This window comes from Camellia sinensis, chromosome 10 (assembly GCF_055761805.1).
Source record: "Camellia sinensis isolate YWXY chromosome 10, ASM5576180v1, whole genome shotgun sequence".
Taxonomy (NCBI): domain Eukaryota; kingdom Viridiplantae; phylum Streptophyta; class Magnoliopsida; order Ericales; family Theaceae; genus Camellia; species Camellia sinensis.
In genome coordinates this window covers 132,145,415-132,173,020 of record NC_138970.1, presented here as the reverse complement: position 1 = coordinate 132,173,020, position 27,606 = coordinate 132,145,415, and the positions used below count along the sequence as shown (strand labels likewise).

Sequence of the window (27,606 nt, the reverse complement as noted above, 5' to 3'; positions counted from 1 at the left end):
AAAACTATACATACAGCGACCAAAATGTCTTTTAGTCGCTGAAATTAAAGTTTTGCCGACCAAACTTTTGGTCGCGAAAGATAAAAAATAAATTTTTATTTTTCTTTCAGCGACTAAATTTGTTAGTTGCCAAAACTATACATACAGCGACCAAAATGTCTTTTAGTCGCTGAAATTAAAGTTTTGCCGACCAAACTTCTGGTCGCGAAAGATAAAAAATAAATTTCCATTATTTTTCTTTCAGCGACTAAATTTTTTTAGTTGCCAAAACTATACATACAGCGACAAAAATGTCTTTTAGTCGCTGAAATTAAATTTTTGCCGACCAAGCTTTTGGTCGCGAAAGATAAAAAATAAATTTTTATTTTTCTTTCAGCGACGAAATTATTTTAGTTGCCAAAAGTATACATACAACGACCAAAATGTCTTTTAGTCGCTGAAATTAAAGTTTTGCCGACCAAACTCTTGGTCGCAAAAGATAAAAAATAAATTTTTATTTTTCTTTCAGCGACGAAATTTTTTTAGTTGCCAAAACTATACATACAGCGACCAAAATGTCTTTTAGTCGCTGAAATTAAAGTTTTGCCGACCAAACTTTTGGTCGCGAAAGATAAAAAAGAAAATTTTATTTTTCTTTCAGCGACTAAATTTTTTTAGTTGCCAAAACTATACATACAGCGACCAAAATGTCTTTTAGTCGCTGAAATTAATTTTTTGCCGACCAAGCTTTTGGTCGCGAAAGATAAAAAATAAATTTTTATTTTTCTTTCAGCGACAAAATTTTTTTAGTTGCCAAAACTATACATACAGCGACAAAAATGTCTTTTAGTCGCTGAAATTAAATTTTTGCCGACCAAACTTTTGGTCGCGAAAGATAAAAAATAAATTTTTATTTTTCTTTCAGCGACTAAATTATTTTAGTTGCCAAAACTATATATACAGCGACAAAAATATTTTTTTAGTCGCCAATTGTGGCAAATTTAGCGACTAAATTTTTTTTAGTCGCCAATTGTGAGATTTTTAGCGACTAAATTTTTTTTTAGTCGCCAAAAATTAATATAGCCCGACCAAAAAAATTTAGTAGCTAAATATTGTACTTTTACCGACTAACATAATTTTTGGTCGCCAATTCCACAACTTTTGGCAACCAAAATATTTTTAGTCGGCAAAAGTGGTCGCCAATTGTGTATTTTCTTGTAGTGATTTAGTCCTGTAACTATCCAAAAGACTAAAAATCCTAACTTTAGATTTAACACAAAAAATGGAAACTAAATCTATATTTTAGGAGAAATCACTCTAGTTTAAATATTTACCTAATTTGAATTAGAATCTATATATATTAAGAGAAAATCAGGGAAGCTTAAATATCCTATTTAAAATCTTACTCTTTTAAAATTATGGAAGCTAATAAATATCCTACTTCCATATTTTTTTATAATGTGAAAATTTAAAAATAACGCAACAAAAAATCTAAACGAAAATCAAAATACAATGCGAATGTTCATAGTGAATAATAAAAATACAACTAATTTTCAAAAAAACAAAACACATACTAAAGTATAATGTGAATGTTCATAATAAAAAACAAACATACAATTAACCTTCAAAAAAATAAAATTCATACAAAATACAATATAAATGTTCACAGTTTACAATTAACATACAATTAAAAATTAAACTCATACCAATGTGAACATTCACATTGCAACGTGAAAATATAAAACAAAATTAAAAAAAAGTGAAAATCAATTATTTCGATTGTTCAATGGTAACAAAAATAATTGTTCAACTAACAAGCATAGTAACAAAAACAACAAACATACAATTAACCTTCAAAAAAACTTGAAATTCATACCAAAATACAATGTAAATGTTCACAGCTTACAATTAACATACAACTAGCAATAAAAAAAAAAAAATTAAACTCATACTAATGTGAACATTCACACTGAAACATAAAAATACGAAACAAAATTGAAAAAAGTGAAAATCGACTATTTTAATTGTTCAATGTGAATAAAAATGATTGCTCAACTGACAAACATAGTAATAAACAATATACAATAAATCATCAAACAATATATAAAAAATTATCAAATAGTTTATATATATTGACGAACCATTTTACAAAAATCTATATATAATCAATTACGGCATAATACTGGTGAATAAACTATACAATATCGGTGACTACAAATCTGACGAAAAGACTATCATTTATGTATAACAATGGCAAAAAATGATTGTTCATCGTCGATTTACCATTATCTCTGTTGCGAGTCCATCATCATCGTTATCATCGGTCTACATGTACAACTAACCTTATCTTCCAAATGTTCTTTTATGGCAGAACCTTATAATAAAATAATGGTAAAGGAAAATCTTTGATCAAGTGAATCCCTCATATTGAGGCAAGAAAACATTAAGAATAATAATCTTCTATATTTATATATAGTATTTTATATATATATCATAAATGAGATATATCTAATAAATGATTTGTTCTCTCGTAGATATATGGTATAATATATATTATAATAAAAGTTTATAAGAGTAAAATAGTCCACATAATACTTTTAATATGGGAAAAACGACATATTGAAACATAATGAGTGTTGTTATTAGCACCCCATAAATTATTTTGGATCCCTTAATTTTTAACTTTTCTTTTATTATAATAATAACCTCAAATAAAATTACTAAAAAGGATATCAATAATTTTGGAACACCCTATTTCACAATTAAACCTACATACCTACCACATCATGAATTATGATTTATGAGAGCATATACCTCCATCACCATCCATCCATCTTCCCCAAATCCTACCTTCAAAACCTACCCACTCTCAAAATCTCGACAACCCTTTGGAAGATGATGGAGAAGAAGAAAGGAGTTTGTGGAGGAGAAGAGTGAGGATTCAAATTCAACATAGGGTAAAAGGGCTTGTAAAGTTCATCTAATTCATCTAAAGTTGTTGTAGTAGTACTAGTATTTGTTTCAAATAAATCAGGAAAAGCACTGAAATCAAAGTCAACATAATCTTGTTGTATAGTAGTTGTAGAAGCAAAGCATATTGCAAATGGGTTGTCCATGGTGAAGTCATTGTTGAATCCTCTAACTATAGCTTGCAAATCCCCATAATCGCCACTGATAAATTCACTCATCATTGAGAACGGCTTGTTAAGCCAAATAGAGAATTGGAAAGAATTGGAGAGGAAGAGAAGACAGAACAAGAGGTGCTGACTTTGTTATCAGTTGCTAGAGAATAGAATATAGAGGACAAGTTTGTTTATGTGTATATAAATATTGGAGAGAGAGTGTGAGTACCAATTGTGATAATGGTGGATGAAGCAGGAAAGACAATAATCACATTGGCCCTTCTTCTTCTTAGTGTGTTTTGTTAGGATTTTTGGGAAGATGGGTTTTTTTGGGGTGTGAGGGTATGTATTCAATGGGTGTAATGTATTCACAATGATAATTTTGGTATTATTTGGAGGGGATAAGAAATTTTGAGGGTTTCAAAATTTATAAATGGGGGTCCAAAGAAATTGGGGATCCAAAATAATTTATAGGGTGCTAATAGCACCACTCAATATAAATTCAAATGTATAAGATTAAGTAGAACACAAAAATACTTGTGAACTTATTGGATTATTAGTACTCTAAATGGGATTTACAAATAAATTTCTCTTGTTTTTTTATTTTTATTTATTATTATTATTATATGAAAATAAGTGTAATTGGCATGTTCTATGAGCCAAATGGATTATTTTGCAAATCAAGGAGAATGACAATAGAATTGTTTGGAGGATACTTAGGTGGAAAAAGTGAAAATTTTAATTAATTTCCCCCTAATTAATGTTTTAGAAATTAGAACGTGACAAAGTTAGTAGAGAAAAATTGAGTAAACTAATAATTTGATACTTTCATTTCTTGTATATGTAAAACTAGTTTGATTTAATTTTACTATTAAAATTTTGATACATAACAAATAGTTTTCAAATAAAAAAAAAAATCTGAATTATAGTTATGTCAAACACCACCTAAGCTATAACGTAATTAGTATTTTATTTATTTATTTATTTATTTTGATAACTGGATGTTCAGGTTAGCTTGTAAACACATCAATTAATCCTAAGGCTCTGAAGTTAATGATCGAGCAAACCTCTCGAGGTCTCTTGAAGTGACTTTAAACTTGTGATCTTAGATTTTATTCTCAAGTTGTTATCATCAACTAACCTCTTGGGATTAAGATAGTATTTAAAGTTTTTAAACCATAAAAACAAGTAGAAGTTTATAGTTTTTTTGTTTTGTTTTTTTCCTTCTATAATTTGGACGGGCAAAGCCATGGGGTTGCATAAACCCACAACAGATGGCATATGGTACAAATAGAGATTAAAAAAACTCTTCCGCCTAATAAGTGCTTGAATGTTTATATTTAAGCCCCTAAAGTGCATTTGTTAAGTCTTCAATTGTAGTTGATTTTTGCTTTTTGTAGGTGTTTGAACTCATGATGCTAAAATGTTATTAATTTGGAGATTTTGAAAGCTCGATGGAACATACAATTGAAGCCCAAATCAAATCGAGAAATGAAGTCTAGAAATTTCAAAAGAGTGAACAAATTTTCCTTTTGTGGTTGAGCACTTAAGTTGTTGGAGAGAAAAATATTTTGCATTTGTGTGCTCAAGCACAAACATGAGGTCGTTGTGTGCTTGAGCACAAATTGTTACGCATTTTTATTATTTTTAGGGTTGTTTTTAGCACATATAAAAGGAAGACTAGTGGCTTCTTTTGAAGGGGGGGATTTGAGGCCTCAAGAATGGAGGAGGCACAAGAGAGAAGAAAGAGAAGGAGATCCAAGGAGCTTTTCATGAATTCAATTAAAGATTTGGATTTCTTCACCGTCCATGAGCGAGTAGACTCTCCATCTTAGGATTTGATGAAATTTCAATCAAGTAACTAGCCAATCGATAATGATTCATGCTCGTAATTTGAATATATGAATTTTCTTGGCGATATTATTGGGACTTGTAGTCACTATACATCATTATCATCATCGTAGTGATTTCTCGCAAAGTGAATTGATAAACCCTAGTTAGGAGATTGGTCGTGAATTCAATCACCCTAAGACCTTCACTTTTATGCTTAATCCTAATTTTACATTGCTTTTAACTTTTGGTTTTTAATTAATTTAGTTATCATCATATGAACAATCTTTATTGAATTAATTTAGTAATTGATTTGAAAATAATTTTGGCTTAGCTGCTTTGACTCCGTTGGAACAATACCAAACCTTAAGTATAACGGTTTTAGGTTTAGACCCGACCCTTTTCATACTCTTAGATTTGGGATTCGGTACCTTTAACTGTTGCTCATGCCCTTTACCATCTTGTTGATAGTCGAGTTGTATAGCGATCCCGGTTTTCCCTTTCGTGCTTAACTGTAATCCAGATTCGGTTTCGTAAGAGTGCTACTGTCTTATCCTCTTTCTATTCCTTTCTCTTTGTGTTCGAGCTTTGGGTTGTGTTGGGCAAGTTGGGAATAAGTTGGCTGTGTTTTAAAACGTAAAATCTTTGCCCAGTTTTTGGTTTCTCCGCTCGAGCGGCGCTTTTGACGCTCGAGCGGGACTCTGTTGTTGCTTATCCGCTCGAGCGGGGTGTTGGCGCTCGAGCGGGGAAATCACCCATCCAGTATTTCGTCTGCAGTGGTATACGCTCGAGCAGGGGATTGGACACTCGAGCGGGAGTATGTGTCTGACGCTCGAGCAGGGAGTTTGACGCTCGAGCGGGCATCATGTCTGTAAAAGTTCTGGGAGCGTGCATCCGCAGCTCGAGCGGGAGATTGGACGCTCGAGCGAGGATCTGTGAGTGACGCTCGAGCGGGGATGTTGCCGCTCGAGCGGGGCGACTTTTATATAAAGCCGAGATCCGACCTTTTTGTTCACTTTTCTACATCCCTTCTCTCTCTTACTTTTCCAAAAAGCTATTTTGAGAGCTCTTCTCACTAAAACCCTAACTTCTCTCTTAGGATTGATTTAGTAGGAGTTGTTTTCTCACCTTGGGCCTTTACAAAAGTTGTGTTGATCGTCGAGGGCTATCTTTTAATCTGAAAATTTCGAGATTTGGAGCATTTTCGTTTATTCGTCTCCTTCGTTGAGCCCCATCATTCAAGGTAGGGATAACCTACTCCATCTTATGAGCTTTGTCTTTAAATCTTAGCATTTTGATATGTTGGGGGTTATTGGGTAATTTTGGGAAAGTTTGGGCCTTTGTGTAATTTTACAAGAGTTGGAGTTTTAAATATATAAACCTATATGCATGATTAGGCATAGAGAAATGAGATTAATGTTGGGACATTGATGGAAATGGAACCTTAGGATTGTTTTGTGAATTATGGTAATTTGTCCTAATTGGTTTAATTAATTAATGCATATAATTAATTGAAGAAAACGAAGAATTGAATTGAGAATGTTGAAATTGGGAATGTATGGGATTAAAGAGTATAGACGAATCTTTTATTGCTCATCTAGTTGAAATGTTGATATATTATCCATTTGTGCATTTATTTCCTGCTTAGAAATAATTGCTTTGGGCTATCGGTGGAGGGTAGTGTTGATTGTTGTAGACAATGCATGATGATTAGGCAAACTAAAAATAATCAATCGGATGTGTCATAGAGTATGACGGTTGGTAGAATACATTAACTTTATGTATTGAGTGATTGTGTATATGACCAATGTGTTTATATGCATCATATGTAGACGGTTGGTAGAATACATTAACTTTATGTATTGATCGATTGTGTATATGATTCTGTGTTTATATGCATTGCTTGTGTAGAGGAGGAGATGGGGAATGTACTCCGCGGTTTAGGGGAAGATGGGGGATGTACCTCTAAACCGTATAGGATTGAGAGGAGATGGGGGATGAACTCCGTAGATACAGCTCATATGCTTATCTAGAGAAGTGAAGATACAGCTCATATGCTTATCTTTGTGAAGTGTAGATACAGCTCATATGCTTGTCTAGTGAAGTGTAGATACAGCTCATATGCTTGTCTAGTGAAGTGTGGATACAGCTAATATGCTTATCTGTTGATGTGTAATATGCTTATCTGTTGTGGTGTTGATATAGCTCATATGCTTATCTATTGGAATGTTGATATAGCTCATATGCTTATCTGTTGTAGTAGTGATATAGCTCATATGCTTATCTATTGAAATGTTGATATAGTTCATATGCTTATCTGTTGTAGTAGTGATATAGCTTATATGCTTATCTATTGAAAAGTTGGTTTGATTGATGTAGCACTAAAATGTATATCATCATCGTTTGTGAAGTATGGATGTAGTTTATGTGTTATTGATACAACACCAAAATGTGTATCCACCGTGAATTTTGAAAATGTTCTAGTGATGAACTATAATCCCATCAAAAATGTTTTGGCCAGAGTACTGAGCCCTGTTTTCAAACCCAAAGCTGAACAAGAAATGAAAAGTGAATTGTAATGTAGACTTGGTTGTCATGGAATTGAAAGAAGATGTAAATGGAAGTGTAAGTATCGGCCATCTATCAGTTGCTAATCTTTTAATCATTGTTCATAGTTGGTTTAGTATATCTCTGCTGGGCTGTGGCTCACCCTATATGGGAACATCATTTTCAGGTACAGGTAGCATGCCACTTCTGAGGACATAGCTTGGGAGGCTAGGGGCAAACTTACTTTTGTTGCCTTATTTTCCTTTTGATGTATTACATGTAAATTCAAGCCAAGGGCTTAATGTGTAACCGAGTCAATACTCTCTTTTGTAACCAAGTGTTAACTTGGAAAGCTGTAAGCCCGTAGGGCATTTACTTTTGTTGTTAACGTGTAATACTTTTGTAATGAAGTACTCTGATGAATTGAGGAAATATGGATCTTTTGTATATAAATGTATGTTATTATTTTGAGGGCGTTACAACTTGGTATCAGAGCGTACCGGGTTCGAATACTTTGGGTACGTGGGAAGTGATTGGGATGACAATGGGTTTGTCTCGCTTGATAGAGACTTAGATGTAGTGTCATATGCTATGTGCTTAATTGATAACATGCTTATGTGACTATGTGGGTATGGGATTTAGTCTCTAGGATGTTGATTGGATCCTTGGGTTTCTGGGAGTCCTGTTGGAAAGGCACTTGATCAATGTTGTTTCTAACCGGAACTCTAGTAACGCCTTGGGACTATCATTATCCGGAAACGAAATTCGTAAGTGCTTATGTGTTTATGTGTTTACGTGGAGTGAATTACAGTTGTCCATGTATAAGGACGCGAGTGTTTAGCTTCGGCACATGTGTGAGTGTGCTAACGTGTCTTCGTTACTTTTACTAGGATGCCTAGGCGAGGAAGTTGTGATTTCCCTCCTTCCGCTCGGGAAGAGTTACGGAAAAAATTTGTGGAGTTACGCCAAGGTACTACACCTTTGGTGCAGTTCGAACGATGGTTTGCTAACCTGTCGAGGTTTGCTTCAGAATTGGTGGAAACGGAGGACTTGCGTTGTTTCGAGTTTGAGAGTTAGCTGCGTGACGACATCCGTGTAAGGATAGCGGGGTCTTGGCATAAAAGATATAGTGTGCTTGTTGAGGCAGCTGCCCATGTAGAGGTTGCGGTGCTAGCAATGGGGCAGAGTGGGGAGGGAGCCATCTCAGCAACCCCCGTGACTCAGGGTGCTGGTAGGCCTTTTAAGAGGCAGAGGGGTTTAAACCCGCAACAGGGAGGTCGGGCTAGAACTACCCTTTCAGTGTCGGATTTGGGTTCGGAAGAACGCAAACAGAGAGGTGTCTTTTGTTTCAAATGTGGTCTACAGGGCCACAAGGTTTCGGGTTGCCCACAGAGGAAGGGGGCAGGGTTAGCAGTTCAACCAGTAATCGTACCACCAGGATTATCTAACCAGCCGGGATTTGGGCCGATCAAATGCTCAGTAGGGAGGCAGTTGTTGGGATCTTCATCAGCCCAGATTCTGAACCAGTCTCGTGCTCAGGCACCGCCTACTTGTTGGATGTGTAATCAGCCGGGTCATATTCGACGTTTCTGTACTCAGCCGGGGGCTTCTTTAGGGGTTTCGCAACCTAGCCAGGCTCAGTTTTATTCGACTGGGCAGGAACAGAGTCGTTTTGGGGGACTAGCAGGCCAGATTGCGAGGGCCTCAGTAGAGTCGAGTTCCCAAGCCCCAGTTGGGGGAGTTTGTAGTTGTTCCAGGTGTGGACAGGGGGGGCACGTCGGTAGTTCTTGTCCGTGGTTAGTAAGCTCATAGGTTGTCTTGTGTTTGGAGATGACCAATTTTGGCGGTCCAGCGAGGGACGGCAGTGGTGGAAATACCGAGGGATTGGTTTTGTTTTGACTAGTTCGTTTTGTAATCGGTGGATTATTGTTTTGTGATCATTGGGTTCCGTTATGTAACCAATGTGTTTTGGGAATGTTGAAACATCTAAACTGTTTGTTTATCTATATGTATACACATATGCTTTGTTTGTTAATTTCCCTGGAAAGGGTGAATTGGAGCATGTTGTAGCTCCGAAGTGTTATTAATGTATAAAGTTGCTGTAAAACCATAAAAAAATTTTTTTGTATTATGCGGGTGACTTGATTTGGGAAAGATGAGGGCTGAGGAGCCATGTTTTCAAAATTCGAAAGAACCACCGAGGGGTGCGTGTCCTAGCCAAGGCAATATTGGAGCGAGGATTGTTTTACTTGCCGAGTGTGTAGAATTTCATGGGCATTACCCATTTAAAATTTGGTGCGTGGTATGGATTTTGGTCTACTGTCGGGTGAACTCGAGAGGATGTTATCAGAAGGGTTAATTGGGTATATAGCCCGTGGTTAGAGTGTGACCCGTGGATGGAGTCACAATGGTATGGTGTTTACAGATGAAGATGTGGGTTAATGACGAGGGAGGCGAGGACTTTTACTCCTCTGGAAAGTTAGAAGAGTGAATCTTTGAAAGCCTTGCTGGCGACTTGTGACGGTGTTGGGTTTGGTCCATGATGGTTGCCTAGCGGTAGTTTTGACTAGTGGTTTAGCACGGAGGCCAGGCCTCTTGATAGTACTCTCGAGATGAGTGACAAGTAAGATGTAGAATAACGAGTGGACCCTACGAGTTATTGGGGGATTCGGTGTGGGAGTAAGAGGGCTTGCAAAGTAAGGAGGTTTTGCCTAGTACAGTTGAATGTGTTAGATGTGATGGTTTCAAGAGTTGCGTGGTGTTGGCAAGATTATGTGAGAATGTTCGAGGGAATGTGAGATTTGTATCTCGAGTTAGTGGGAATGGTACCTGTATGTTGGTTCGTGTTTTGGGTCTTGCTAGTCAGTGAGTCCGTGGTAACCCCATTGGTTATTTAGGGGTAGCGTTCGTGTTGTGATTGGTTATGAATCGTTGGGTTTGGGTTGTGAGTGGATGCTGACAGCATTCTTTGAAGGAAGAGCAGTTCGTATTCTAAAGTAATGAGTATAGCGTTGGTCAAAGTGGTCCTTCGTGTTTGGGTTGTTGTGATTAAGGGTGACCATGTCGGTCTTTGGTCAAGGAAGTGAGCAGGCTTGCTAGATAGCCATGGTGGGGGATGGTGATTCCCTTAGACGCGGTGTTGATGTGGTTCAATTTTAAGAGATCCGGTGAGATTCCAAAATTTGTGGTTTGTGTAGAGAACTCCGTGGTTGGGGTTAGTAGTTTTAGTGGCACGTCAGTGTGTGGATTACTGAGTGTAGAGTTTATTGAGTTGATTAGTCAGCTTGTCGGTATCAGGTTTTGGGTTGGCATTGGTCACCTTGAGTTTAGTCCCACTCGTTGTAGACTTTGTATGTTGATTAGGGAAAACTGAAACTAATCGAACATGTTTTGTCGTTGAATCTGACGGTTGAAATAATACATCAAATATATGTATTGATTGATCATTGTGAATGATTGGCTTTTATACATTATGTATGTATGATGTTTGGTTTGATATTGATACAGCATTATAATGTGTATCATTTGTGTATTTCTGAGCCGTGTTTATGATTATAAAGTGGTTAAGTAAAGGGAGACGGGATGAAAATTGCAAAACCATGATTTTCTTATGCCTTATGTGTTGATTAGTACTGTTGTTATTTCTATTAACCATCATTACAGAAATGTTATATTCTGTGTCGGTTGTGGCATCACTGTGTGAGTGATGGTTGTGGATAGTGCTGTTTTGGAAAGAAATGGAAAACAAAATTTTCCCAGTGTTTGGGCCATCTGAGGGCGTTGTTGAAAAGTTGATTTAAATTCAAGGATTTTAAAGAATTCTAGATTAATCTTTTTGGCAAATAAACTGTGGGTGACTCTGCGTTTTGGGTAACACCGTATTTGTGAAAAATGTTTACAAAGCTTTTGAGTTTTCGTATGGAAAATGCAAGATTTATTCCGGAACGTTAACGTTGAAAATTTAAACATCTTTGAGAAATGCCTCTTGAACAAGAAAATGTCTTCTTATTGTCTCCTCTAAAGATTTGCTTTGGTCGTGTTGTTGAGTAGTGACTTAGCTTGGGGTGCTAGTCGATTGTTGGTGAATTGTTTCGGGGGAGGTTTGGTTTGTTGAGGCTTGCGTACCTAAGGTGTGGTCGTTTAGAATGTATTCCCTTGGTTAGTATCTTCCTTGGTAAGAGTGAGTCGGAGGTTTGTTGTGAAAGTAATTTCTTTCCTTGGGGCTCGGTTGTTGAATGCTCCGGGATCAATTGGCCTTGTGTTTTGGCGTACCCTTAATTTCGGGGACGAAATTCTTTAAGGGGGGGAGGTTATAGTGATCCCGGTTTTCCCTTTCGTGCTTAACTGTAATCCCGATTCGGTTTCATAAGAGTGCTGCTGTCTTATCCTCTTTCTATTCCTTTCTCTTTGTGTTCGAGCTTTGGGTTGTGTTGGGCAAGTTGGGAATAAGTTGGTTGTGTTTTAAAACGTAAAATCTTTGCCCAGTTTTTGGTTCCTCCGCTCGAGCGGCGCTTTTGACGCTCGAGCGGGACTCTGTTGTTGCTTATCCGCTCGAGCGGGGGTGTTGGCACTCGAGCAGGGAAATCACCCATCCAGTATTTCGTCCGCAGTGGTATACGCTCGAGCAGGGGATTGGACGCTCGAGCGGGAGTATGTGTCTGACGCTCGAGCGGGGAGTTTGACGCTCGAGCGGGCATCATGTCTGTAAAAGTTCTGGGAGTGTGCATCCGCCGCTCGAGCGGGGGATTGGACGCTCGAGCTGGGATCTGTGGGTGACGCTCGAGCGGGGATGTTGCCGCTCGAGCGGGGCGACTTTTATATAAAGCCGAGATCCGACCTTTTTGTTCACTTTTCTACATCCCTTCTTTCTCTTACTTTTCCAAAAAGCTATTTTGAGAGCTCCTCTCACTAAAACCCTAACTTCTCTCTTAGGATTGATTTAGTAGGAGTTGTTTTCTCACCTTGGGCCTTTACAAAAGTTGTGTTGATCGTCGAGGGCTATCTTTTAATTTGAAAATTTCGAGATTTGGAGCATTTTCGTTTCTTCGTCTCCTTCGTTGAGCCCCATCATTCGAGGTAGGGATAACCTACTCCATCTTATGAGCTTTGTCTTTGAATCTTAGCATTTTGATATGTTGGGGGTTGTTGGGTAATTTTGGAAAAGTTTAGGCCTTTGTGTAATTTTACAAGAGTTGGGGTTTTAAATATATAAACCTATATGCATGATTAGGCATAGAGAAATGAGATTAATGTTGGGACATTGATGGAAATGGAACCTTAGGATTGTTTTGTGAATTATGGTAATTTGCCCTAATTGGTTTAATTAATTAATGCATATAATTAATTGAAGAAAACGAAGAATTGAATTGAGAATGTTGAAATTGGGAATGTATGGGATTAAAGAGTGTAGACGAATCTTTTATTGCTCATCTAGTTGAAATGTTGATATATTATCCATTTGTGCATTTATTTCCTGCTTAGAAATAATTGCTTTGGGCTACCGGTGGAGGGTAGTGTTGATTGTTGTAGACAATGCATGATGATTAGGCAAACTAAAAATAATCAATCGGATGTGTCATAGAGTATGACGGTTGGTAGAATACATTAACTTTATGTATTGAGTGATTGTGTATATGACCAATGTGTTTATATGCATCATATGTAGACGGTTGGTAGAATACATTAACTTTATGTATTGATTGATTGTGTATATGATTCTGTGTTTATATGCATTGCTTGTGTAGAGGAGGAGATGGGGGATGTACTCCGCAGTTTAGGGGAAGATGGGGGATGTACCTCTAAACCGGATAGGATTGGGAGGAGATGGGGGATGAACTCCGTAGATACAGCTCATATGCTTGTCTAGAGAAGTGAAGATACAGCTCATATGCTTATCTTTGTGAAGTGTAGATACAGCTCATATGCTTGTCTAGTAAAGTGTAGATACAGCTCATATGCTTGTCTAGTGAAGTGTAGATACAGCTCATATGCTTGTTTAGTGAAGTGTGGATACAACTAATATGCTTATCTGTTGATGTGTAATATGCTTATCTGTTGTGGTGTTGATATAGCTCATATGCTTATCTATTGGAATGTTGATATAGCTTATATGCTTATCTGTTGTAGTAGTGATATAGCTCATATGCTTATCTATTGAAATGTTGATATAGCTCATATGCTTATCTGTTGTAGTAGTGATATAGCTTATATGCTTATCTATTGAAAAGTTGGTTTGATTGATGTAGCACTAAAATGTATATCATCATCGTTTGTGAAGTATGGATGTAGTTTATGTGTTATTGATACAATACCAAAATGTGTATCCACCGTGAATTTTGAAAATGTTCTAGTGATGAACTATAATCCCATCAAAAATGTTTTGGCCAGAGTACTGAGCCCTGTTTTCAAACCCAAAGTTGAACAAGAAATGAAAAGTGAATTGTAATGTAGACTTGGTTGTCATGGAATTGAAAGAAGATGTAAATGGAAGTGTAAGTATCGGCCATCTATCAGTTGCTAATCTTTTAATCATTGTTCATAGTTGGTTTAGTATATCTCTGCTGGGCTGTGGCTCACCCTATATGGGAACATCATTTTCAGGTACAGGTAGCATGCCACTTCTGAGGACATAGCTTGGGAGGCTAGGAGCAAAATTACTTTTGTTGCCTTATTTTCCTTTTGATGTATTACATGTAAATTCAAGCCAAGGGCTTAATGTGTAACCGAGTCAATACTCTCTTTTGTAACCACGTGTTAACTTGGAAAGCTGTAAGCCCGTAGGGCATTTACTTTTGTTGTTAACGTGTAATACTTTTGTAATGAAGTACTCTGATGAATTGAGGAAATGTGGATCTTTTGTATATAAATGTATGTTATTATTTTGAGGGCGTTACAAGTTGAGTTGTTGAATGTGTTTGAAACAGGTTGGGAGTTATTTTTTTCAAAAGAGTTGCTGCTTGTTTCACTTTGGGTTCGTTCAAGCGATGTTTTAAGATCTCTCAATAATTTTGTAAACCTGTAAAACTTTTGGGATTGTGTGATCTTTGCTCGATCTGTCTTTTCTTTGCTCGAGCGGTCTTTGGCAAGTCTGAACTTCTGGGAGGGGGTTATTGTGCGCTTGAGCGGTGTTTTTGGTCGCTTGAGTGATGTCACTTATTGTGTTTGATGGTCGAGCGGTGGTTTGGTCGCTCAAGCGGTCTATGTGTATATCAAATTGGGAAGATTTTTGTCATCTTTTCATTTCTTCTCTCTCTCTAAAACCTCCCAAAACCTAATTTATTTCCTTTCTCTCTCTAGTTCTTGCTTAAAACCCTTACATACACCTCAATCCATTGATTTCACTACCATTGTACTTTAGTAAAACATAGAGCTCGTCGAGGAGGTTAATCTAATCAGAATAGATTTCATTTTTCAACTTCGCCAAACTTCAACACTTGCTCTTTTCTTCTTCTCATATTGAGGTAGGGATTTCTTCAACCTTTGGTATAATTCTTAACTTAGTTATTTGCTCTTTGAAAAGGCTTTGTGATTTGAAAATTTTGTGATTTGAAAAGGCTTTGTGATTTGAAAACTTTGCCGGTCGGCACTGTTTTTTGCCGAAATGGCATTTTTGGGCAGCCGACCACTGTTCATCCACTTTATGGAGATATTTTGTGCCAGCTGTGATAGCTGGCACCAACTCTCCCCCCCTCCATACACGTGTATGGAGGGATCTCCCTCTAAGCAAGCTTGTTGTATAAGCTTTGCAAGAGGGAGTCTTATAAGAGGAGGGCCTTCCTCTTTGATCTAGGTTAGACTCTTGCAACCAAAAGCCAGACCTTAGAGATATAGATACATATTATCTCTATACCTCCCTCTCTCTCCTCCTTTGTGTGTGTTTCTTAGCTCAAAAGGTGGTTTTTACCTTACTTTTGCACCATTACACACACCATCACACCTTACTCCGAGATTGAGGGACTTGGGGGGTTGTTTCTTGAGTTTTTGGACTGGTTTTGATCAAAAGGAGGAGGCTAGACCATTTGTTCTTCAAAGGTTCTTCAAGGGTGAGCATCTTGATTTATATTCCCCAAACTTGCAATAGTTTTTTACCTATCTTGCTTGCTGTTTTAGCCCTTGTGTATAACATAAAAAGGGCTTGTATTTTCCTGCTCTAGCACTTTCATTAAGGTCATTTTGTGGTTTGAGTGCAAACTCACCCTTCTAGGCCTTGTTTGGTCCATTTTGGTGCCTCTTTGATAAGGTTTTGTTCACTTCAGTGTTTTGGTCCTTTGACCATTGAAAATTAGTGTATTTTTAGTGTCAAAAAAGTTGGTTTGAAGTCTTGCATAGGGGAGGGACACCCCTCTCCCTTTATGGTTTTGTTTCCTTGAGTTGTGGCCCAAGAGGGTGACATGCATGCTTGCTTGGTTTTTGCTTCATTTCAGAACTTTTTTGGGTGTTTTAGGTCATGTGGGATCTCTATTTTTGGCTGGATTTGTACCTCCTTGTATGCTTGTAATACTTGCTTTGTATTGCTCCATTTTGCTTAGAAGCGCATCTCATGATTAGGCCATGATTCTTGTGTGTGTTGGCTTAGTTCCATGAAGCTTTTAGTGTTGTTTTTCCATGCTTAAAGTCTGTTGGCTATCCGTTTGGTCATGCTTGACATGTTTGTTAGGGTTGCTTTGCATTTTGGCTTAAAAACTTTGAACATGTTGACCTCTAGCATGCATGGTTGTAATCATCCTCATGATTTGACATCATCTAGGATCACATTTTAGCCCAAGGATTATGTTTGTATGTGTGCATGCATGGCCTCTTTTATGCCTTGAGGGTGTACCCTCTTATGCTTAGGAATGAGCCTTAGTGCATATGCCTTTTGGGAGTCATCTTTAGCTGCCATACTAGGAGGTTTTGGGGTCCCATTTTGCATAAAAAAATCTATCCTTACTTGTCTTAATCATGCCATAGCTTGGTCTTGTTGTTGGAAGTAAAGTTGTCCCCTTTTGTGCCTTAACCTCGGGATCATAAGTTTGCTTGTTAACATGAGTTATTTGTCCATCATTTTGAGCACTTTTGGTGCTGTTTTGAGGTGAATAAAGGTCTGCACCTTTATCACTTCGAGGCCCCCTTTGCATGCTTATTTCATGTTGATTGCATGATTGTCCCATTAATGCGCTATTCTAATGCTAACTTTATGGCAAATTGGTTCATGTTTGTATCCCAATTGCATCTTGCATGTTGACATTACATACTTGCCATGTTTTGTTGCATAACATTTGGCATATCTTGCATGTTTAGCATCATGTTGTATTTTGAGCCTTGTGAGCATAACATGCATTGCATCATTTGGCTTGGGGTGTCAAGCCAAATATGAGGGTCAAGGGACATTCATACTCCAAGTGATGCAATGTACCTTGATTCTCGGTCACCGGGGCCTTTGACTTCGACATGAAAAGGCTTCGGATCTCATTTTGTTTGTTGCATGCATCCTTACATTGAGTGGCGAATTTGATCCCTTGGGTCATCATGCTCCATTGATGGCTCAAAGATCGAGGGTCGTGCTTCTTTAAGTTCAAAACATGATAAGAAGCACAACCATGCCCACATGTACCTGAGAACCCCATGCCATGCACTGTCTGTTCTCTGTTTGCTGTCAAATTGTCTTCTGCAGGAAGTTTCTGCCGACCGGCAGAATTTAGTGCCGACCGGCAATATCTGGAGTGCCGAGGAATCCAACAAATGCCGATGGGAATTGTGAAGTGCCGGTGGGAATTCTGTCCGGCCGGTGGTGCTCTGCAGGATGCAAGGAACTTGCTCCAGTACTTTGGCAATTTTCAGAAAGACAAGGCAGTACAAACAGAGGCGGCAGGAGTACAGTATGGGTTTTCCAGGCGAGACGGATTCGAGCATGCATCATTCGCGCATCTCGAGGCAGAGGCTGCGGCTACCCTCTTCTTTCCTTTGCCATCTTTTCTTTTAAAATTAAATTAGAAATTTTGTAATAATTTTATTTGTTTATTATTTTGGGACTGTAATATTTATTTGGGCCTTCCGAGTGAGGGCAAATCTGTAATAAGTGTGTGTGGGTGGTGTGTATGTCTTCCAATCCCCATTTCTTTCTTCCCTTTTATTTACCCGCTTATGATGGTAGATTAGGGCATTTTTTGAAATTAGCATACCTTATGCTATGCATGCGTGCATCCATGCATTTGTATTGCATACATCAGGCTTGGTACATCACGCTAACCGCATTTGTATTTCAAATTCTAAACCGAATATGTGATAATTGTGCATTTTCACATACCATGTTTAGGGCTAGCCGAGCCTGCCTAGATCGCATTTTGCATGTGATGCATTAGCCACTTTTAACATGAACTAGGACACGCGCGTTTTGCTAACTAGTTTACTGTTTTGGCACGGAGTACGATGTAAGTATTTATGCTTTAGCATCTCGCATGTGTGTGAATGTTAACATGACAGTATGCTTGCCATGCGGCTAAATGCTTATGTGTTAAACTGTTTGGATGCCTGTGGGTGGAGGTTGGATTGTTTGAGTTGGAAAAACTCATTGAAATCCGTGTTTTAGCCTACTTACGAGTAGCAAAATCTAAAGTATTTCCAAAACAAACGGATATGCAATGTTTATTCCCAAGTTAGGCAATCTAGTCTATACTTGTTTGCTGCGTGCATAACATAAGTAATTCTAGGCTAATAACTGGAATAAAAACGCATAAAGTTTTCAAAAACGGATATCACGGTTAGTAGAGGCCGGTCTTCGGACCGGGCGAAAGGAGGGGTTCATAGCTGACCTTCCCCAATCGTACCCTAGCTCCCGAGCCGAGACAACTCCGGTGATGACGGACATGTGGCCTTCGGCACCGAGTCAGGGTTTCCTAAATTTCTTCATTTTAAAAATATTTAGGTGGCGACTCTGTATCTGGCAAAGCAGTCCATGTTTGGCACTACTTTTTCAAAAATCTGTTTCTCATAACGATTTGCCAGATTTGGACTCTTTGGTTCAGATTTAGAACCGTGACACAAATCGAGTCCGAACTGTAGCATGAGGCCCACGGGCGCGTCTACAATTATGAGATTGTATCTGTTGTTAAAAATTATCTGTTGAGTAGAAATATCTGTTTTGGGCTATCGGTGGAGGATAACTTTGATTGTTTTAGAAATTGTATGAGAATTAGGTGAATTGAAACTAATTACTCATATATATTGTATTGAGCATTGTTTCGTACTTAAACATTGAAAATATATTATTTTGAGAAAAAATGGTGTATAGCTTGGTAAATCTGGTTAGGGGGCGTGATTGTGGTTATGATGTTGGCCTGTGTGTCCTTGGTGAAAGTCTAAAAACCTACACAGTTAGGTGCCGATCCTTTCGGTTAGTACTGGTAAAATGGCTTTTGGTAGTGCTTGTATAGCCTACTGGTAGGCACGTATCGTGAGATTTTCAGTGTTTTGTATCCACTGCCCTGTTTTCTGATATAAAGGTATATTTTTATAAATTGATATATAACATTGGCATTGCATTGTTTTGAAATGTAAAAATATAATGTTTAGCAAATGACATACATATGCATTCACCTAATGACTTCGTTAAGCTTTATACATTGTGTTAAAGAATCTCTACTAGGTTTTAGCTCACCTTACATGGAAAATAGCTTTCAGAAACTGATGATATGCCTCCGCAAAGGACATAGTTTGAGAGGATTTAGAGCCAAGAATTTCTTTTGTTTCTTCTGTGAAATTATTTTTGTACAAGTTTTGGACTTTATTTGTATTGAGTTTAACTCACTTTTGTTGTACCCAAGTATTGACTTGGAAAGTGTAGCCATTACGGTATAAACTTACTTGTATCTCCTTTTATTTCAATTCATGTACACATGTCATATGTTGTAGATTTAGAATCTATAATTTATGAATATATACATGCATATGTCATTTTATATACGATTGAGGAGTATCAATGAAACGTTAAATATATCGCAAATTATACATTCTACAAAATATTATGCTATAGGTTGCTGTTATTATTTTTGGGTGTTACATTAACTGCTATTTTAAAAAGTAGCAGTTTCTACTGGACTTTTCATATTTATTTTTAGTGTGAAAAATGACCCATCACCACCCCAACTAAAAAAAGATGAGAATTGAACCCCTAATCTCTTATACAAAAATGTTGAAGGAGGTGTTATAGGACTACAAGTCCTAGAGAATATTTTTTTTTATTTTTTTTATATTATTTATTTATTTTTTGTGTACTTCAAGCCCATAACTATAGATGGGCAATTTGATAAGCAAGACTATTGCTTCTTTTTTTTTTCCTCTCCATTTGCCTGTAAGTCCAAAGCAGCGTCCATTGCAGAGATCACCAGAGTATCTTGTTGTTTGGTCTGAATAAGGAGACTATAACCTGAGAACTTGTCCCGACTTCCCAAGACAAGTTCCGTTTAAGTCAGAACTCGCATAACGGGAGAGTATTGAACCCACACCAAGTGCGATGAAACTGATTAAGACTAATCTCCTAACTAACTGTGCTATACCTATAAGATTGGCCCAAAGAGATTTGAAGGCTTAAACCCTAAACCTTTGCCAAGTTTCCAACCACCCTACTATTGCTATTTCATACTAGTATACTCCATGTCAACCCTAGCAACCACCATGACCTTTTGACTAGTTTGGTAACGAGACTCCCGCTATTATATACTAGTTTATTCAGTACCATCCCTGACAATCACTGTGTCCCTTCGACAAATGTCACTGCCACCAACCACCTTGAATCCATAGTTCAGAAAGAGATGAGAAACCAATCACCACTACAACAAATAAGAATTTTAGAAATCAAATTTTTTGATCTCTAAAAGTAAAAATTTTATTGCAAAAGACATTTAGGGACTAATTTCTATCATCATGAAGATAGTCGTTAAAAGGTCGTCCCGAAAAGTCAAAAATAGGCCTTTTAGCGACAAAATTTTGAAAATGTCACTAATAAATATACTTTTAGGGACAAAATAATTTGATCGCAAAATGATTTGTTTTTTTAGACAAAAAATTTGGTCCCAAAAAGATGATAATTTATCACTAATATTCAATTTTCGTTACTAAAAATATAATAATGGCACTTTTCATAACAAAAATATTTGGTTCCTAAAAAATAATTTTGTTCCTAAATTTTAGTTTTTAACACTTCAATTTTTTGTGGCGCACCTTGAATCCATAGTCTAAAGAGAGAGAGAGAAATTAAGGAAACAACTCCGGTTGGTAGCTCGAAAAAGGGGTGGCTCGAATGGCCCGAGCCAAAAATGACATCGTTTTTTTTTTTTTTTTTTTGGCTTTTGTTTCTCGTTTTACTGAAGATGAAAAGATGAAGGTGAAGAAACCAGAAGAAGAAAAAGAAGAAGAAAGAAGAGAGAGACAGATAGAATGAACACATCATTATCTTCAACAAACAACAACAAAGAGAGAGAGAGAAAATCAACAACATCTTCATCATCAACAACAACATCTTCATCAACAACATCATCATCATTAACAACAACATCATCATCATCATCAACAACAAGATCCAGATCCAGATCTACTAGAAAGGGGAAAAAAAAAAAAAAGCAGAGAAAACAGAGGAGGGATACCCACCAGCATCACCGATCTTCCTTCTTTTCCTCCTCCGCCATCACCGCCATCGCCTCTTCTCTCTTCCTCTTCTTTTCTCTTCTCTTCTCTCTCTCTCTCTCGCCTCTTCTCTTCTCTTCTCTCTGTCTGTCTGTATTCATTTGAAAACAAGAAAAAGAAAAAAAAAACAAAACAAAACGACGCCGTTTTGTATATTTGAGCCAATTTTGAGCTACCGTTTTCGAACAACGGATCATTTTTCTTTAGGAAAATAAAAAAGAGAGATAAGACGATGATTGTAAAGAGAAAATGTGACGTTAAGGCTGACGACAAAGTTGGGATATTGATGGGTATATAAAGATAAAATTACATTTAATTTTTTTTTTTTTTTTTTGGGTAAAGTAGTGTAATGAGACTAAATTGTTGTATAAATAGAAGTTTGGTGGCAAGGAATTGCAAATATATAGGGTTGGCCTTGAGATTTATAGGGTTTTTAGGCAGGACTTTGAAAGTGGGTATTTTTTATAAAAAAAATTACAAATTAAATAATAAGTTATCAATAATTTTTTTTTAATTATTTAGTAGTTACAAAAAATTTCCTTACACATAATCATTAAAATTTATTTTCATACATTAAAATACGAAAAAATCATTACAAAAACTGAAAAAAGATAAAATAAGGTTGTGTTGTTTTATAATTTAGCAATAATTAATACAAACAACATAATTCGTTGATATTTGATAGCGAAATAATTATATTATTATAATATGATATCTGATAACACAATCATAATCCACACAAATCACAATTCACATTTATTTGATAACAAAACACAAATTATTGGGAAAAAATTGGGAGAAAAAACTAAGGCAAAATTATTCAATTAAATTATGATAAAGAGAGAAGACAAAAAAATTAGGGCAAACAAAATTAAGGAAAAATTATTCAATTAAAATATGATAAAGTGATAGCAAAAAAATTAAAATAAAGTTGTTTATTCTATTAAAATCTTGACATTAAACTGTATTTGGACTCATTATACCAAATTCATTTGTTTGGATTAATTATATAAAATTTTAATTTGGCATAATAATGATACATTTATATATATATATTTAATTTGGCCCAATAATTTTTTTTAGGTGCCTTTTAAACTGGGCCTCTAACAATAAAAAAGAAAAAATTGAATTTTGAACTTTTAATATAATACAAAATTAATAAATTTAGGACTTTATTTTAGGCCAAAATTTGAGGGCCCTAGGCACAGGCCTTAGTGGCTTTAGCCCAGACCCAACAGTGCAAATATAGAGGAGGCGGCCTATAATTTAGGGGACGTATGGCAAGAAGGGAGAAGAGGGACTAAGGCTTCATTTGGCAAGCTAAGTTTGCGGTTTTTTTTGGTTATTTTAGCCACAAAAAACAATTAATCTAATAAGACAAAATATCACATTTAACTCATAATCATTATATTATTCTTCTAAAAAAAATCAAAAATCCTTTATAAACGAGACCTTTTAGTCTTATGTCAAAATAATTAAAAAAATTAAAAAAACAAAAAACTAACTCACTTTCCAAACAAATCGTAAGGCGTTGCATATATGGGGGCACTTGCACATATGGGGCACGGGAAATTAGATGAGAGAAGTTGCAAGAGAGGAGGCAATGGTGGTGTGCTAGTGGTGGTGGTGGGAAGAGGAGTTTGTCTTTTAAGAATATATATAATAGTAATTTTACATAGGAATAATATTGTAATTAAAAAAAAATGTAAAATGAGAGTTGTAAAAAGATGGGCTTATGGTACAAGGGACTCCAAGCATATAGAAATTAGGGTAAGTTACAAATATATATATTTTTAATTTGTTTAAAATACTAATTGTATTTAATCTTTTAAAATTTATAATAGTATAAGAAATAATCTCTTTCATTAATCAACTATTAAGTGTATAAACAATAATTTATGAATAATTTTTAATAATGTTAATAATATATTTTAATTAACAGCAATTTCATGTTTGTATAAGAGAACAATTAAAAATTTAAATTTTTCTATCAACTCGATTGAATGATAAATTCTGATAATAAATATTTATAATTTTTTAAACAATAAGAAACAATCTGTAATTAAAAAAAAACGCATAAAATGTATTTTTAATTTATGCTAAATATTGAATAATATTAGAGACTTACAATTTTAATTTCTAAATTTACTCATAACGATGTGATAAGAGAAATAGACTTAACACAATTGAATATATCACGAATAAAAAATTAACATATATCTTATGACAAGACTAAGGGATCTTTTGGGACGTGGGTTATAATCCACTTCCTAGATTATAATCTACTTCCCTCTCTCACAAAAAGCAACTTTTAATAAGTTTTTAATCAAAAAGTAACTTTTAATCATCTTCTTAAAATAACCTTAAAAATCAAAAAAATTGTAGAATCTTAAACATTTTTCCTAAATATTATTACAATAATGATACATTTATTTTAAAATTTAACTGAACTTTAATAAAGTAAATAGTAAAAATAAAATAAAATAAAATGAGATCAAAATATCACATTAAATGAATCCACATACAGATTAAGGTCAAGTTTGACATCTATTAAATAATACAAAAAGTCAAAAAATTACTATCCTATTTAAATCACATCATCTTATTTAAATCACATCACCTCTCTAACATATCACATCAAACCTAATTCAAATTCAATTCATATAAGCCCATAAATTAAAAAATATACTTTTTTAAAATATCTCAAACCAACCTTAGCGAGTTCACGGATTCAAAACATTTTTGATGTTATTATAGAACCACCATGTCAACTTCCAAGGCATCTTTAAAACAGCAATCCCATATAAGCAAACAGTAGCCATTTATGCCCTGCTTTTTCTGCACCATCTAAACACCTCTCTCTCTCTCTCTCTCTCTCTCTCTCTCCCCCCCAAATCGAAACCCTCTAAGATACATACAAGAAACACAGAAACCCACGAAAATTCTCTATTCTCTATCTAATCTATCCATCTCTCTATCTCTATCTCTAATGGCCCAGCTGGACCAAAATTTGTGTAGGAGAAAAACAAAAAAGGAAAGATGGAAAGATAGAAGGAAAGGTGTTTGTGTTCTTCTAATGTCCTCCAATCACGCAAGTCCCACAAATACCCCTCTCTTTCTCTCTCTCTATCTCCTAACCCTTGTGGGTTTTTTTCGGTTTCAGCATTCAAAGCTTCAAGTGAGAGAGAAAACTGGTTTACCCAGAACGCTCTCTGTCTTTTCATCTGCCTCTCTATATATATCTCTTTCTCTCCAAAACCAAAACGAGAACCAGAACCTTTTATCTCTCCCTTTTTGATCTGGGTTTGCGTTTTCTCTGAATATTCTGCAATTTTCTTGGTGGGTATGGGATTTTGAGAGCAGATGATGAAAAGGGCTTTTGTCAATCTTCATCAATCTCATGCTGTTGATGGAGAAGCTAGGGCTAAACTCCAACATCATACACTCTTGCAAGAGTATTTGCAGTTACAAAAGGTCAGTTTTTTTCTTTTTCTTTTGATTAATTTCTTCCTGTAAATCTGGGGTTTGTCTATTTTATGTCTGCTGGTGTTAATTTGATATGTTGTTTTCTGGGTTATACATTTTATTCTGTGCTAGCTCTTATGAAATCCAATTTGTGATGTGTAGTGAAATTTCATGTAATCTAATATTTTTGTTTGGAAAAATTAGGGTTTTTTATTTTTTATTTTTTTATGGCTTTAGTCATTGTACTGAGATTTTGATTTAATTCATGATTTTGTATTAATGTTTTATCTCAATCAAATATAGGAATTTGTTTTGAAAAAGAGGAAATTGCAGACAACAAAGCAAAAGAGAGATACCCTCTTGGCGGAAGTCCGGTATAAATACTTGTTATCTTAGTTTGAATTGAATTTGTATAAGAAGTATCTAATTGATGGAATTTTTGATAATTGAGGATTGTTTATTTGCAAATAAATTCCAGATTTTTAAGGCGAAGGCATAGATATCTATTGAAAATCCAATCTCCCAAACTCAAACTCAAAGAAGATCTTGTCCAACCACAAAATTCTGATATGCCAAGAAAAATTCTTGGAAAGCGTAAAAATCTTGGAAAGAAAATGGATTGTAGTGTTAATGCAGCTGCCATGGGAAGCCCGTATACGGTCTTGGTTCCAAATTCAGATACGGTAATTATGTCAAATTGATGGGGAGAACTTTGGATTCAAAAACTTGTGTTATTTGGGTTTGTTTGGTATTTTATTTGTATTGATCACTAATTGTATTACAGAGAATTGAAGAGGAGGAAGGGAAAGAAAGAGAACAAATTGGTAAGCATCCATTGAGACTAGGAAAGAAGTCAAGAAAGTTGTTAACTGATGACAAAAGAGTGGGTAAGAAGAAAATCTCAGGGCAAGATCAAGTGCCTTTGAAGGTCTAAATGTTTATACATTTATCTGGTGAAGAAAATGCTCTCTTTTCTTGTGAAGAAAAAGCTTTTTGTTGGCATTACAAAAATTTTAATGTTTCTTTCTTTCTTTCTTTCTTCTTCTTGACTTTTATTTTTTTAGGTTGTTTGTTTTTGGGTGCCCCTTCCCTTTTATAAGGGTAAACTGTAGAGTGAAGATTTGTTAAGTTTATTATTATAAATTTTTTTGATAAGTTTATTATTGCAAATGAACATTGTTGAAAAACCCTTGTTCTAATTCAAAATATGGGCTTGTCTTTTTATAAGTTGTAGGATTGCAATTGTTATGTTTTTGAGTTGGTTTACATATAAATAATTAAACCATATAAAAGTATTTTCAGAATAGACGAGTCAGCGTGATGGTGTATCTCTTTTTGCCGGTGAGCGGTATCCTCATTTAAAGTAATGGGAATGTAGATACTGGCAAATAAAGATACCTATAAGAGGGAAAAAAAAATCAATACAATGATATCAACGGTACGATATGGCCGTTTAATAATTACTTGTGATTTACTCTTCAATGTATATCGGCAAAATCAATAATGATTGGGACTCTTTTATTTATTTTTTTTGAAATTCTCACAATTCTTTTTGAACCTCTACTATTGACAGTGTGAGTTCTACATATACATGAGTGAATCTCACACATATATTAATGGTGTAGATTCAAAGGAAATTGTGGGGTCTTCAAAAAAATGGAGATCTCAGGGTTCGTTTGGCAAGAAGAGTTTGGGGCTTTTTTGGTTATTTTAGTCACAAAAGACAAAATAGGCTATTTTAACCACAAAAAATAAAACATCACATCTAACCCATAATCATTACATTCTTCTCTCACAAAAAAAGTCAAAAAAGTCAAAAAGTCCTTCTCAAACTAAATTTTTTAACCCAAGTTAAAATAATAAAAAAAAATTAAAAAGTCAAAAAGTCAATCCACTTTTCAAACGGAGACTCAAGCATTTTTCAGGCAAAGAAAAATGCTTGGGAGCACTAATTAGTGCTCCCACTAATTAGGTGGCAGTGGGTCCTGCCATTAATGATGTGATGTTTTGGTCTTGGAGTTGTGTTTTTTTTTTTTTTTTTTTACTTTTTTAATGCATTAGTGCTATTAGTAGTGATGTTTTTAGTGGGATGAATCATTGTTGTTCAGGCAAAATAGTTACTGACAGTGTTCATTCTTTCTGTTTATTATTGGTGGGTGATAGTATGCGTCACTGATAACATGGTCTCACTTGGTATCACTGTAACACTCAATTTTCTCTCTAATATATCCCTATTGTGCTTTTATGTCAATTCACGATACTTTTTTATGATTTAATTTGTAACTATATGACATACATTTGGATACATGTATATCCAATCGTCTGAATTTCTAAATATTAAGATATGTATTCAAAAGTTTAGGTATAAGTACACATTTAATATTATATGTGGTATAATATTCTACGTAACACAATGTAAATTATTTAAAAATATATTTGAAATTGAATTTTATATAGGAAAAATAGGAAATTTCTATCTCCCATCATGTAATATATATATATATATATATTTTTTGGCAAATGTGTGCTTTTTATCATATAAAATTAACAGATCCAAGATAAAATTAAAAGAGCCAAGGCTATGTTTGTGTGTAGAGGGTTGGGCTCGAATTCGTAGTATGTGGATCTCACAAAAATTATGTTTAGCTCCTTAAAAAAGGATTGGTACTATGAATACCATAAAATATCCTTATTTGCATATAAATAACAACTTTTATTATTATTATTATTATTATTATTATTATTATGTAATGGGATTTTTTTTAAAGAAAATTTACCTATAAATCCCATTTTGAAAAATGATAATTCATTTAGTCCCAATGATTTCTTATATATCAATTAGTCTATTGATTTTGAAAAAGTAGATTTAATATATTATTTAAAAATTAGATTTATAGTTATATTCTTATTTCTATTATGTTTCTTTATCTTTTTCTTCTTTTGTGCTAAAAGGGTAATGTATACATTCTATTTGAGATGAATTTTTATATGAGTCTTTTTTATT

General features: G+C 35.3%; 1 protein-coding gene across 1 annotated transcript; it reads left to right on the top strand.

The window, feature by feature from the left end:
• The first annotated feature begins 23,898 nt into the window (after window positions 1-23,898).
• LOC114271156 (uncharacterized) lies at window positions 23,899-25,772 on the top strand. Its single transcript, XM_028212765.2, has 4 exons — window positions 23,899-24,611; window positions 24,906-24,976; window positions 25,081-25,285; window positions 25,387-25,772. Exons 1-4 carry the CDS (start codon window positions 24,501-24,503, stop codon window positions 25,534-25,536), a joined length of 537 nt encoding a protein of 178 aa, XP_028068566.2. The 5' UTR covers window positions 23,899-24,500; the 3' UTR covers window positions 25,537-25,772.
• Window positions 25,773-27,606: the final 1,834 nt, after the last annotated feature.